The 14629-nt window shown below is 36.0% G+C and overlaps 1 protein-coding gene across 5 annotated transcripts in view; it reads left to right on the forward strand.

Moving 5' to 3' along the window:
* TTC39B (tetratricopeptide repeat domain 39B) overlaps nt 1-14629 on the forward strand; it is a 154961-nt gene that overhangs the window by 108474 nt on the left and 31858 nt on the right. For 4 of the 5 annotated variants that reach the window (XM_061425255.1, XM_061425256.1, XM_061425253.1 and 1 more), the window contains 6 exons: nt 964-1028; nt 9450-9555; nt 11031-11096; nt 13065-13173; nt 13717-13784; nt 13875-13934. In XM_061425255.1, the coding sequence (XP_061281239.1) occupies nt 964-1028; nt 9450-9555; nt 11031-11096; nt 13065-13173; nt 13717-13784; nt 13875-13934 (474 nt within the window). The remainder of the gene's footprint in view (nt 1-963; nt 1029-9449; nt 9556-11030; nt 11097-13064; nt 13174-13716; nt 13785-13874; nt 13935-14629) is intronic. The other variant, XM_061425254.1, reaches the window with a different exon arrangement.

Here is a 14629-nt window from a genome sequence, read left to right on the forward strand (position 1 = left end):
TCCATTAGCACCATCTATTAGAGTAGCATTTTTAAAGCAGTTATTTTATATACTTTATTAAGAGACTCTTAGAATCCTAGAATGCTCACCCTAAAAAGGTCACTCATTTAGACCAATTGCCTCAGTTGCATGGTTGATGACCATCAGGCAAGGAGAACAAACAAAATTCCCAAGCAAAATTTCATGCTAGTGATAACAAATTTAGAATCCAGATCAGTTATTTTTGGTCTGGAAATGTATACAAATGAAATTCACAATTCTAAATAGATGGCCTGCTAAAGTACCCCCTAATGAAGAACCATAATCCTGTTACTTGGAGTATGACAGCCAGGAAAATCCTTGGAGCAGCCATTTTGAACTCCATTGAACCTAAAAGAAAATTGCTCAGTAGTTGATGTTTATCAAAGTAGGTTTGGACTAACTCTGCTGCTGCTAAGTTGCTTCAGTCGTGTCCGACTCTGTGCGACCCCATAGACCGCAGCCCACCAGGCTCCCCCATCCCTGGGATTCTCCAGGCAAGAACACTGGGGTGGGTTGCCATTTCCTTCTCCAGTGCATGAAAGTGAAAAGTGAAAGTGAAGTCACTGAGTTGTGTCCAACTCTCAGAGACCCCAGGGACTGCAGCCTACCAGGCTCCTCCATCCATGGGATTTTCCAGGCAAGAGTACTGGAGTGGGGTGCCATTGGACTAACTCTATGGCCCCTAATTGGTGAGGATTACTTTCTTTGTTACATCCTTAAAGTTCCGCAAGGATTTACAAATTGTTTCCTTTTTTTGTCCTCTAAGTTGGAAGAAAGATGACAAAAAAGGCATTTCATATGTAAAGCAAGAAGAATATTTTAATTTAAAATCATGTCCTCAAAAGATACAGTGTTTTGTTCTAATCATGCAGCTACACAGCTGTGGGACAGTCTAAGAATCATTTGCTAAATGATCTAATTATGTAATTGAATTGTTTTCAGGATGAAAATATGATCAACTTCATCAAAGGTGGACTCAAAATTAGAACAAGTTACCAAATATATAAGTAAGTTAAAAATTAAGATTGATGAAAAATCTTATGACAAGGTTTGTACCTTTATGACCACCTTCTTGTGGTTTTTAAATAATTCTTGTATTATATACCACTATGTACTTTAAAGTTTTTTAATAAGTGTGACTAGATTTTTAAAATTTAGTGTTGGTAAAAATGCACTTGAATTTTGACTGCGTGTGTATTCAATGCTAAAGGACAACAGAATAGACAACAGAATAAATGGAGTTTTAGGAGAAAAATAGCTGGAAAGTACTTACATAATTTCTGATTAGATAATCTTAGTTTCTCTCTCCTAAAAACCATTTGTAAATTTAAAATGGTAGGTATAGATAGGTATGTCTTTGGTTCAGACTCTGAAACAACACTGTCCCTTTGCATTTCTGCAGTGATGCAGATGTCAGCTAGAGGGGACCGTAGTGTCCTTCACGTATCTTCGGGGTCCTTACTCGTGTTTATCTGGTTGTCCTATCTTTTACTCACAGTGTTAAAAATCTTCAGCTTTGATTCTGGAGTCATCCATTCCTCCCTTTAGTTCTGCCACTCTTTGCTTGTATTTAGAACCTTTGTTATTGGACTTATATATTTTTAAATTGTTTTATCTCCTAATAAAGTAACCTTTTTTGATCATTATAAAATGTTCCTATGTAACTCCTTATAATATTCCTTGTCTTGAAATCTGTTTTGTCTGATATTAATAAAGCTATTCATGCTTTTTTGTAATTAATGTTTGCATGGCATATACTCTTTTGCTTTAAATCTAGCTTTGTTTTTATATTTAAATTATATTTTTTTGGTAAATACGTTTAATTGGGTCTTACTTTTTTATTCAGTACAGCAGTTAATATGTTTGCACTTGTGACTGCCATTTTGCTTTTTTTTTCTTTGCCTTGTTTGTCCCCCCTCCTTATTTTTCTGCCTTCTTTTGCTTTAATTATATATATATATATATATTCCAGTAGAATCCCTCTATTATTTTCTTAGCTATAGCCCTTTTAATTTTTCTTAAGTGTTTGCTATAATGATTATCATAGCCTTCTTAATTTACCATAGTCAAGTTAGAGTTAATATTGTACTGTTGCACATAAAATAGAAGAAACTTACAAAAGTGTAGTTTTACTTACCACCTTTTGTCTTTTATACTACTCTTATGGTAGTACATTTATGTGTATTATAAACCCCATAATGTGGTGTCTAACCTTTGCTTTAACAGTTTTATGTCATAGTCCCCACTGTTAATCCAATATTTGCCATTTTTTATGTTCTTCATTCATTCCTGTCTATTTCAGAATGAAGCATTTCTTTTAGAATTTCTTATAGTTCATATCCACTTTCAACGACTCTATTTTATTTATCTGAAAATGTCTTTCTCTTTTGCCTTCATTTTTGAAGGCTGTTTTTGCTCAGTAGAGTATTTTTGAGTTACAAGATTTTCCTTTTTTCTTTTCTTCTTTCACTCCTTAAAAACTATCAGTTGTTGTATTGGGTTGGCCAAAAGGTCATTTGGTTTTTTCTGTATGAGTTTCTTACGGAGAAAGCTGAGTTAACTTTTTGGCCAACCCAATATGATGGTCTCTATTGTTTCTGATCACAAGTCAGCTGTTATTTTTTGTTATTATTCCCCTGTCTGTAATGTGTCATTTCTTCTGGATGCTTTGAAGGCTCATATCTTTGACTGATGTGCAAAAGTGTGGCCTTGGGGAACCATGTAGCTATTATTTCTTCAAATATCTTTTCCCTGCTACGTTCTCACTCTTCTTCTGAGACTCCAATTACATGTCAGCCTGATTTTGTTCAGTAGGTCGCTGAAAATTCTTTTTTTTCAGATTAGATATTATCTCAATATTTGGGTTGTCTTGGGGCCAATATCTACTGCCTGCTTTTTCTCTTGACTATATGTCATGTTTTTCTGTTTTCAATTCAGTAAATTTTTGATTGTATACTGGGTAGTGATTCATTGCAAAGACTTTAGGTTCTGTTACCTTTCTCAGAAGAATGCTGACTTTTGTTCTGGGAAGCATTTAACTTGACTAGACTTAGAGTCTATACTCTTAATCTCTGCTAGTGGGCAACATCTGAGATCATGATTCCATTATTTCTTTTCTCCTGTTTCTGCCTTTCTTTGGAGCTTCACCAGTTCTCACATAGTTCATGAGTCAACAAAGAATTTGAGTTGAGTTTTAACACTGATTTTGGCATTTCCATCCTATGTAGTTCATCCCTATCTGAAAATTTCCCCAGTACCGTACAGCCGTTCTGGCAGATTTGAACTCTGTACTCTTTTTTTAAGCCAATAAGACTATACCTTTCTGTGTAAGTTGTAGGCACCCCGTGCTGAGTGTACTGGGGAGTACTTTCAAGTGACTAGTCATATAAACATAAAGTCTCTTTAAAAGTTGTTCCCTTCTTTCAAAGTTTAACTCTTCTCTAGCTTCCCACTGCTTTTTTTTTTTTTTTTGGCATCTGGTCCTATCACTTCATGGCAAATAGATGTGGAAATAGTGGCAGACTTTATTTTTTTGGGCTCCAAAATCACTGCAGATAGTGATTGCAGCCATGAAATTAAAAGACGCTTACTCCTTGGAAGGAAAGTTATGACCTAGATAGCATATTCAAAAGCAGAGATATTACTTTGCTAACAAAGGTCCGTCTAGTCAAGGCTATGGTTTTTCCAGTAGAATGTGAGAGTTGGACTGTGAAGAAAGCTGAGCGTCAAAGAATTGATGCTTTTGAAGTGTGGTGTTGGAGAAGACTCTTGAGAGTCCCTTGGACTGCAAGGAGATACAACCAGTCCATTCTAAAGGAGATCAGTCCTGGGATTTCTTTGGAAGGAATGATGCTACAGCTGAAACTCCAGTACTTTGGCCACCTCATGCGAAGAGTTGACTCATTGGGAAAGACTCTGATGCTGGGAGGGATTGGGGGCAGGAGGAGAAGGGGACGACAGAGGATGAGATGGCTGGATAGCATCACCGACTCGATGGACGTGAGTTTGAGTGAACTCCGGGAGTTGGTGATAGACAGGGAGGCCTGGCGCGCTGCAATTCATGGGGTCGCAGAGAGTTGGACACGACTGAGTGAGTGAACTGAATTGAACTGAGTGTCTGCAAATATATTTTAAACATGTGTTTTGCATTTTGTTAAGAATTTATAATTGTTATCTGTGGGAGGGTTAATTTAATTTAAGGCACTCTACCAGTACTAGAAATAGAACCAAGATTTAGTATTTTAAGAGATGCTTTTACCTGAAATGATTTCATAAAATTATATCCCATTTGAAATCCTGGAGGAAGCAGGCGAACTTTGGGAACCTGATATGTTGTTTTTAGTTTTCCTTTTGAAATATATTTTAGAAGATACAAAAGAATGTTAAAGAGTTGCTTGCTATTTCAGTTATAAAAACTTAAAATCTGAAGGAATTAAAATATTCTTGTAATGGCTCAGAAGTTATGTATCAGTGGAATCGAACATAAGACTTTGAAACTCTGTGTGTGTTCATGCACTTCTGTGTACACATACACAGATTTATCTGGGAATTCAAAGCTTACTAAAAAACCTATTTATGCATAAGTCTCTTTAAAAACAGTGGGGAAAGATGGGTCTGATTTGTTAGTTTAATAAATGGTTTTGGGAAAATTGACTCTTCATTTTGGAGAAAAGACTATATAAAGGATACATTATATAGATTTAGTATTAAAATATTTTTAGAAGGATATAGGCAAAAACATAGGAAAGTCTTTTTATAGTCCTAAAGCACAAGGCCTTTAAACTTTGTTTTTAAAAAATTTTTAATAAAATTTTTGTTTTATTTAAAAATTTTTTACTTGGAAATAATTTCTGAATTTTTATATAGTCTTCTAATATACAAGTATTATTAGCATCTTATAGAACCACAGTGTAATTATTAAAATCAGGAAACTAACATTGATGCAGTATTATTAACTACTTTATTGACTTGACCCAAGTTTTTCTAACTGTCCCACCAGTGTCCTTATTCTGGTTCAGGATCCACTCCAGGATCCTGAATGTTGCATTCAGGTGTTACATCTCCTTAGTCTGTTTTAATCTGAAAGAGCCCCTCAGTCTCTGTCTTCAAGACCTTGACATTTTTGAAGAATACTTGGCCGTAATTTTTTAGGCCGTCTCTCAAGGTGGACTTATCTAATGTTGCTTCATGATTAAGTTCAGATCACATCTATGATAACAATACTGCAGAAGCAATGTTGTGTCTTTCTCATTGCTTCATACCAGTAGGTGTTTTTGTTCAGTTGCTTAGTTGTGTCTGACTCTTTGCAACCCCATGGACTTCAGCACCCCAGGTTTCTCTGTCTATCTGGTTTTTCACTATCTCCCGGAGTTTGCTCAAACTCATGTCCATTGAGTTGGTGATGCCATCCAACCGTCTCATCCTCTGTCGCCCTTTTCTCCCCCTGCCTTCAGTATTTCCCAGCATCAGGGTCTTTTCCAGTGGGTCAGTTCTTTGCATCAGGTGGCCAAAGTCTTGGAGCTTCAGGATCAGTCCTTCCAGTGAATATTCAGGGTTGATTTCCTTTAGGATTGACTGGTTTGATCTCCTTGCAGTCCAAGGGACTCTCAAGAGTCTTTTCCAACACCACAACAAAGTCTTTCCCAACACATTCTACAGCATCAATTCTTTGGCGTTCAGCCTTCTTTACGGTCCAGCTCTCACATCCATACATGAGTACTGGAAAAACCTGACATCAATTTCAGAAGTCTTTTAAAGTGTGACATAAAAGATTGACTTGACCAAATAAACATTTAAGTTTTCATCATGGCAAAAATACCCCATAATAAAAATTATAAATGGAAATATGATATGAAAGACTCAGGGCAAATGACAGTATGAGAAACTCATAACTTGGTGGGAGTCTAAACTGACAGAGTTTTTATGGAGGATGTGCTGGCAGTATATATCAAAATCAAGAATATGTATCGTTTTTGATCTCAGGAGTTCTTTTTCTAAGAAATTATCCTAAGAACAGTTAGGATGCTATAACTGTAGTTCTAGTACTTGATATAGGAAAAGTATTTGATGAATGTGTAAGAACTCTCTTAGCAACATTATTTATAATATGGAAAATTTTGAAACAACTTGAAAATTTAAGAATAGGAATTTGGTTAATTAAATCATTCCATGGAATGGAATAATACATTTTGTTATAGAATAAGATAACTTTCATGCATTTTCATGGAAAATTGTCAGTATAACCCATAAAATAGTATGTAGTATGTGATACCATTTGTGATTTTTTAATTAAAAATATATTTTACTGACTGAAACTGATCAGTATATTCTTTAAAAAATTAAATTATAAAACAGAAGTTTTAGTCTTTAAAGATAAATGCATATAAAACTTGATCTTACAGCAAGCTTTGGTTTGTATAAGTTGATGAGACTTAAAATCATGTAATTAAAGTTAAAATCATGTAATTTTTTATTGTTTTTTATTTTTTAATTTTTTTGACTATGGCACATGGGATCTTAGTTCTCTGATCAGGCATGTCCCCTGCAGTGGAAGTACAGAGTCTTAACCACTGGACCACCAGGGAAGTCCCCATTTATGTGTTTTAAAGATTCCATTCTTAGTAAAGCATAAAAACAGCTAAAAATTATGTACCCGACTGTTAACAGTGACCTCCTCTCTGTGGGATTGTTGTGTAGGGACACTTAGGCTGTCTCCATATTATCTGAACATTTTTGTAATAATCATATATTTTCAGCAAATAGATCATTTACATATAAAAGAACTCTGAGTGTCATATTTGTATCCTGCCATTCTGTTGATATTTTGACATTTGAGTTTTTTATGCAAGTATACAAGCATATATAATTATCATTTTATATAATGAAATTGTATGCCTTTTGTCATTTTGAAATTTCATTTTTCACTTAATGTCATAAAATTTTAGGTTATTAAATATTTTTAATTCATCATGGCTTTTAATGGCTCAGTAGTGTTCCATTGTGTGGATGTGCCGCATGCGTGTGTATAAATGTATGCATGCATTCAGCTGTCTTCTTAACTAATTTCCTGTTGTTGCCTGCTTTAATTTGTTTATAAGTTTTCACTGTAGGTGGTAATACAATATCTTACCTTATAGGTCAAATTTTGTGTATCCATGCTATTTTCTTAGAATAACATTAGATTTATTGATTCAAAGATACCATTGTGTATAAGATTTCTGATATATATTGCAAAATTACTCTGAAGAATAATTGGGTTGGCAGACTTTTTCTTAAAATACCAGACAGTAAATGTTTAGGCTTGTGGGCCATAAGATCTCTGTCCCAACTACTCAACTCTGCAGCTGACTGCAGGGTGTAAGCAGCCATAGACTGTAAGTAAATGGGTGTGAGGACTCCCCTGGTGGTCCAGCGATTAAGACTCTGTTCTTCTACTGCAAGGGGCACAGGTTTGATCCCTGTGCGGGGAACTAGGATCCTGCATGTCGTGTCACAAAAAAAAAAAAAAATTGAATTAAAAAAAATCACATTATTAAAAAATAGATGTGGTTATGTTCCAATATTTGCCAACCTCTTTACTATAAATGTCATTTTATCATAAATAAGTGAAGGAGTCTATTTGTTCTTACCTTTGCCAGCCCTGGTTTTCCATTTAAAAAATTAAAATAATGTTCTTTGTCACAAAAAATATATATTTTAGAAAATAGGAAAATGTGGATGAGCAAATATTAAAATACACACACATATACCCCATGTACTTAACATCTAGTAATTATGATTGTTAATACCTTAATATATACTTTTTCAGAATATTTTCTACATGGATCTAGAGAGAGATATATATATTTAAAACCAAAATGAGATCACTCTTACATATAGTTTTGTAACTTGCTTTTGCAGTTAATGATCTTTTCTTTTTCATGTCAACAAATCTTCATTTCATATTCAATCCATCTTCAAATATTCAATCCATCTTCATATTTTGCCAGTTGGTCCCAAATCTCATTTACTTCTGGAATGTCAACACCTTGGTCCAACCCAAGACTGTCTTGGGCATTCAGTGTTTATGTTCATTAAATATATCTTATTATACAAGAGTTTCTATATTCATGTCAGTTGTGGAAAAGCCCAATCCAGTTGTCCTGTAGTTGTATACACACAGCTTTGTCTGGTGGCTTCCTTGAGTTTTAGTTTAGCTTGCTGTCTCTTTGTCAGTTCTGACTGCCATAATAGAATATCATACACTGAGTGACTTAAGCAACAGAAACTTATTTCTTCACAGTTCTGAAGGTTGGAAGTCTAAGATCTGGGCACGAGCATATCAGGTTCTGGTGAGGGCTCTCTTCTTGGCTTGCAGACAGCCACCTCCTCACTCTTTCTTCACAGGGCAGAGAGAGAGATTCCACTTATAGTGACCTCATTTAATCTTAATTACCTCCTAAAATCTCTTATTTCCAAATATAGTCACACTTTAGGAGGGGGGCACAGTTAGAACTTCAACATATGGATTTGGGGGAAATATAATTCAGTTGATAGCATTTCTCTAGCTCCTTACATTTCCTATAAACTGGAAATTAGATATATAGGCTTACTAGATTCAACTTAGATGCATTTGGCTAGATATATCATAAATGAAGTTGCATTCTTTATAATTGCATCACATCAGGTGATACGTAATATCTGGCTATTTCTTATTACTTTAAAAAACTGTATCTGTCAATTTGATAAACAATTTCTGGTTGTTGCCAATTTTTATATTATTGTTTTCATCTGCATTTCTCTGATGAATACAGATGAAATACTGTCTGCATTCAAGATATGAAGGGAAAGGGAGAAATGAATAGAAAGTAACTAAAGTGAAAAATCAGAACGATTGGCTTGGGTGAGGAGAGAAAATTAAGAAGAAAGTTGCAGGCAGTTGTGATGGACTTTACTTTCCTCCTTCATTCTTTCCTAGTTCCAAGTTCTTTATTTGGTCTATTTGAGGCCATAGTAATCACACTGAAATTCAACTCTTTTTGTCAGTAGCACCTCAGTTACTCAGTGGAATGTAGGTTACTGAAGGGTGCACAGCAGCTGAGAGGCTGCGCATTCTTAGAAAATCTCCTCTAACACATTGCTGAGAGACTGGGAGCTCGCAGTTCTGAGGTTCTATGGCTCCTGAGTCATGCCTGCTGCTGTTTGAACCCTCTTTTGCTTTAAGAGCAGAAAGATTGATCCTGATAAACAATGTAGAAATGACTGTATCATTTTTCTTTAATGATGATTACCTGGTAGCATTAAGAGTAAACTGAGCGTAGCATCATCCACTTAAAAATTCTCCAGTGTTTTGGCTAATGACATCTATCTTATGGTACTTAAATGCAAAATTTGACGTGACATTAATTTTCAGTGTCATAGTAAACTTATAACTGTTTTCATTAATCCAGAGAATGTCTTTCAATCCTGCATGTAATTCAGAAGAACAAAGTTGAGCAGCAGTTCTTCTACGAGTTTGAAGGGGGTGTCAAGCTTGGAATAGGGGCGTTTAATTTGGTAAGTAATCAGAAGGTAACCAGAATCTTTTATAAAAGAACCTTAGGTTTTCACTGCCTCTGCTATTGCATTTAAACCTCACCTTGAACCTCTGCCTGGGTTTGTTTGACAAGTGGCTAGAGTGGGATCCACTTTCGTCTGTCGTGACCCAGTGGAGGCTCTGGCCAGAATATGCTATAAAGTTCTGCACATGCTCAGAATAGTTTCGGATTGTATAATAAGGGCAGCATACAGCCCTCTGAATGGACAAGTAACATTTTTTTTTTTTTTGTAAGAAGGAGCTTGAAATTCAGTTCCATTCCCACATCAGAAATACTGTTGCTATAGCAATGGTGGTTTTGGAATTGAAACTGGGTTAGGGAATAATAGAGCTTGAAGGATAGTAATAATGCTCTGGGATAGATGAAGAGTTTGAATAAATATCCATCCAACTGCAATATTATTTAGAGATTTTGATGTTTTATTAAGGTTTGACTGGAATTGGTATATACAACCAGGGTCACTTTGTTTATGAACCCATTGGTTGATGACAGAGGTGGCTGAAGAGACAGCTGTCGGCTGTCCACGGAATGGATCACCCTACCCATTTGATTATTAAAATCTTCCTCTGCTAAGGACAGCCTTTGGTGAACATTCATATGGGACACAAATAATGTTCATTTTTTTTTCCCATTCAAAGAGATATATCCATATACTTCTTACCCAGAGCTCCTTGGCATCAATTTTCCCATCATGTTCTTTGTTCTCTCTCTCTGTCTCTCTATTTTGGCTGTACCACACAGCTTGTGGGCTCTTAATTCCCTGACCAGGGATTGAGCCTGGGCCCTTGGCAGTGAAAGCGTGGAGTCCTAACCACTGTCCCACCAGGGAATTGCCTCCCATCATGTACTTTCCAAATCTCTGACCATCCAATCAAACCACTGGCTTATGAAATCGGTATATAATTGCATGTATGGGCATTTCTTCTCCAAGCAAAGTAAACAACCAGGTCTCTGCTTGAAGTTTTGTCCTGAGAGAACTTCCCTTCATCCTACTCAGATGTCCCAGGGAGCGGCTGCAGTGCTATAGTTGTTCGCTTCTGGGTTTTGCCTGCGTATCACGAAGAGTATAATAACTTTTGCTTCCTAGACAAGGTTGCTAAAATAAATTTTGTTTGGAGGTGGGCACCAGGGGTTACCTTCTCAACACTTTTATCACTCCACATCAAAGGATCAAGTATTCTTTAGAGCATCCTGAAAAGGCCAGAATCTTTGTTCTGTTTTTAATTTTTTAGGCTAACTAAATGAAATTGTCACGAGTAATGATTATAGGAGGTGCAGTATGTGGTGATTGAGACATACCTAGTAGTTTAAACTTGGTTCTAATTTTTCATGTTACTGAATCATTAAAATTTTAAGTTTTTAGAGTTTAGCATTTACCTATAGTTAGGTATACTAGCACATCGTACACTTGGGTTTGTTTTTTTTTTCTTACAGATGCTGTCCCTTTTACCAGCACGGATTATCAGACTACTAGAATTTATAGGATTTTCTGGAAATAGGGTACAAACTTAATTTTTTCTTAATTTTGACAAAGAGGATTAAAAAATGTTTATTGAGTATGAAGGAAGTATAGCATGTCCTCATAATTAGCATGAAAATTATTGGCAGTTTCTTTGCAGAACAATAAACTGACTTTGGGTCTCAATCATATTTTGGTGGAGTTAGGGGATGGTTTTTCTATTGAAAGTTAAAATTTTTTATCTCAATGTTATCTAAATTCTGGGATTAAAAATTCATGTTTGACTAATGTTGATGCTTGCTGGATCTTTAATACAAATGTGAGGTTAAAATATGCTTCCTTAACATTTTTGCAACCCCCGCTAAACCAAGAAATTAGGCTAGATTTCCATGTCTACCATTTTATAGTTTGTGTAGGTCAAGCATGGTGGCAGTATTTTGGGTTTTCTTGTGTTTTTACAAGTTTTACTATAGAACTAAACAAGGAAGTTTGTTTTCCATCAGTTTCTTTTAAAAAAAAATGTATCTATTTTTAATTGGAGGATAATTTCTTTACAGTGTTGTGTTGGTTTCTACCATACACTGAATGGTTTCTACCATACTATGAATCGGCCATGGTATACATGTGTCCCCTCCCTCTGAAACCTCCCTCCCACCTCCCACCCCATCCCACCCCAAGGTTGTCACAGAGCCCTGCTTTGAGTTCCCTGAGTCAAACAGCAAATTCCCACTGGCTGTCTATTTTACATATGGTGGTGTATATTCCATGAGTTTTGTTTGTTGTATTTGTGTGTGGTTGTTTGTGTAGTGTATAGTAGTTACCAATCATAACGTTCAACATGCTATTACCAGAGTTCCCTTATTGCAGAAATTGGCCCTTTTAGTCAAGAGAGCAGGTTTCAAGAATTGTTTGAAAACAAGTACAAAACACTGTAAATCCCCCATCTACTTTTATCCCACTGTCTGGATTCTTCATAAACTATATTTATCGTCTACTTATGGTCTTCATAAGCTGTAATGTATTTATGGTCTATCCAGTAAGACTCTCTGTGTTTCATGGTTACCCTTCCCCTTGACCATTCATCTTCCACTTTATTTCCTTAATGGCTCCAAATTGCCCCTTGAACAAAATCCAAAGCATAGCATGGATTCAAGGGCTCTGTCATCTGATTCTAGCCCAAGTTTCTAGTCTTCCTACCCGTCCTGTTTGCTTCCCCAGTGTTTCTGTTAAACTGGGCAGTTGGTTGTTTTCCAAATAGACCTTGTGCTTTTCTGTTTCTGTGCTTTTGCTGGTGTCTGTTTTAGATGTCCTTCCCAACTGGCACCTCCCAAATCAGGTCTCTTAAGAGCCTCTTAATCCATTAGGTTTGAGATCAGTGTCACCTATTCCACACAGCTTTCCCTTACTCCCTCCCAACAAGGCTCAAACATTCCGAACTTTCAGAATCACTTACTTAACTTTCTTAAGGCCCTCACCATGGTCCAATAAATGTGTTCAAACACTGTCTGACCTGTTTGATGCAAAGACCCTTGAAGAAACAGAACCATAAATATTCATACCCACCGTAGCATTTTATACTTAGATCCTCATGCTTAAATAAATTAATATTTATATAAGAGAAATAACAGCATTTTCTATGAAATGAACCCTACCTTTTTTTTTACCCTAAGATCACGTGATGTGAGAATACGTGAGATTGTCTTATGCCGATTTAAAATGTAAAATTTGTTTCTAGTTGCTGTTGTTCATTGTTGTTCAGTTGCTAAGTCATTCTGACTCTTTGCAACCCCATGGACTGAAGCACACCAGGCTCCTCTGTCCTCCACCATCTCCCAGAGTTACTCAAGTTCATGTCCATTAAGTTGGTGGTGCTATCTAGTCATTATTGCTGTTCTAAGCTCTTGAAAAATAAACCCCACCTTCATGGAGGGTGGGGATATATGAGCTAGCATTTTAAAGTCTCTGAATATGATGCTCTTTTCATTCTAAAATGCATCTAATTCCCACAGGAGTTGGGCATCCTGCAGTTACGGGAAGGTGCCTTAGGAAGAAGCATCAGGTCTCCACTATGCTGCTTAACTATTCTAGCTTTCCATACTTACATCTCCCTGATACTTGGTAAGGACTGCATTACATTTTACATCATTGAAAGTTGATTATCTTTCATCTGAGTAAGTAAAAATTTAGGAAAATCAGTAAGAGATAGGAGTCTATATTTACTTTTTTTCCAGGAAGATGGAAAATAGTGACTTTGTCATAGTGACATTTAGCAGAAGGGGTGGAGGGTTTCTTTCACTAAATTTTTTTTTAATCTGTTCTTGGCTAAAAAAAATTCTAATAAGACTTGCATAAGGTGATCTATTTTTAGCATATTACATTTCTTTTTTAGCAGAAAGTTAAATTTTTTGTTAAAAATAGTTCATATTGGTATTCAAGTCAGAAATTTCAATTAGGAATTGAAGGCAACCACATCTGCTCTGACGAATTTGCCCTAAAGCTTTCTTAAACTAAAGTCATAGATGAGACTTGTCTTCAAGTGAATAGTTTTCATGGTTTCCATGAATAGGTCTTTGCTATATATTTTAATGAAATTTGGGGAAATAGTTACAAATGTCGACTGTGTTTCATGAAGACTGAGGCTTTTCCTGTTAAATTTTCTAGGTACGGGAGAAGTGAATGTTGTGGAAGCAGAGAGTCTCCTTGAACCGTACCTCCAGCAGTTTCCAAATGTATGCTTAGAATTTCAAATGTCTGTTTTCAGCCACAATCGTTCTGCCAGGGCTGCGTACTGAACAGTCTGTCTCTCCCTTCCTCTGCAGGGCTCCCTTGTGTTGTTCTATCACGGCCGGATAGAGCTGCTCAAAGGGAATGTGGAAGAGGTAACTTATTTGAGGGGGGTCTTTTGGGGGGCCTGTCTGTTTAGTGGAGTTGTGTAGCAAACTCATTCCGCACGAGCGAATCCAGCTGTATGCTCTAGACAAAAACAGAGGGGAAATATGTAATTAAAAAGCCAAACTTTAATTTTGTGGGTGCATTCTACTATGTGTAGTAGATTATAGAATATAATGTGTATGTACTATGTATAGTAGAATATACTCTACATTTATGTATGAAGTATTTGAGGCAATTCAGGGTTGGATATAAAAATACAGATGGGCAATTTAAGGGACTTTCAGAAAACTGTGGCTACTATCCATCTTGGTATTACATATTGACTTTGGAATCTAGACCTTCCATAAAGGTAACTTCATTGTACTACATGTGTGCTCCCCATCAAAGGAATTAATTCACTAAATCCCTTGAAGAAAAAGAGAGAAGAGACTTTCATATAAATATACTCACAAACAATTTTCTTCTACACAATGGGGACAAACATATTTATTTTTCCTTGATTTGATTTTTCTCTACTTACAATACATCTTGGATTTCTTTCCAGGTCAGTATATCTAAACCTTCCTCATTCTTTTTGATGGCTGGGTTTCATTCCATGAGATGGATAAACTGTACTTATTAAAGTGGTCCACTGTTGATAGACTTTAGGCTATTATACACAGTGCTGTTGTAAACATTATTA

This window comes from Bos javanicus, chromosome 8 (genome assembly GCF_032452875.1).
Source record: "Bos javanicus breed banteng chromosome 8, ARS-OSU_banteng_1.0, whole genome shotgun sequence".
Taxonomy (NCBI): Eukaryota; Metazoa; Chordata; class Mammalia; order Artiodactyla; family Bovidae; genus Bos; species Bos javanicus.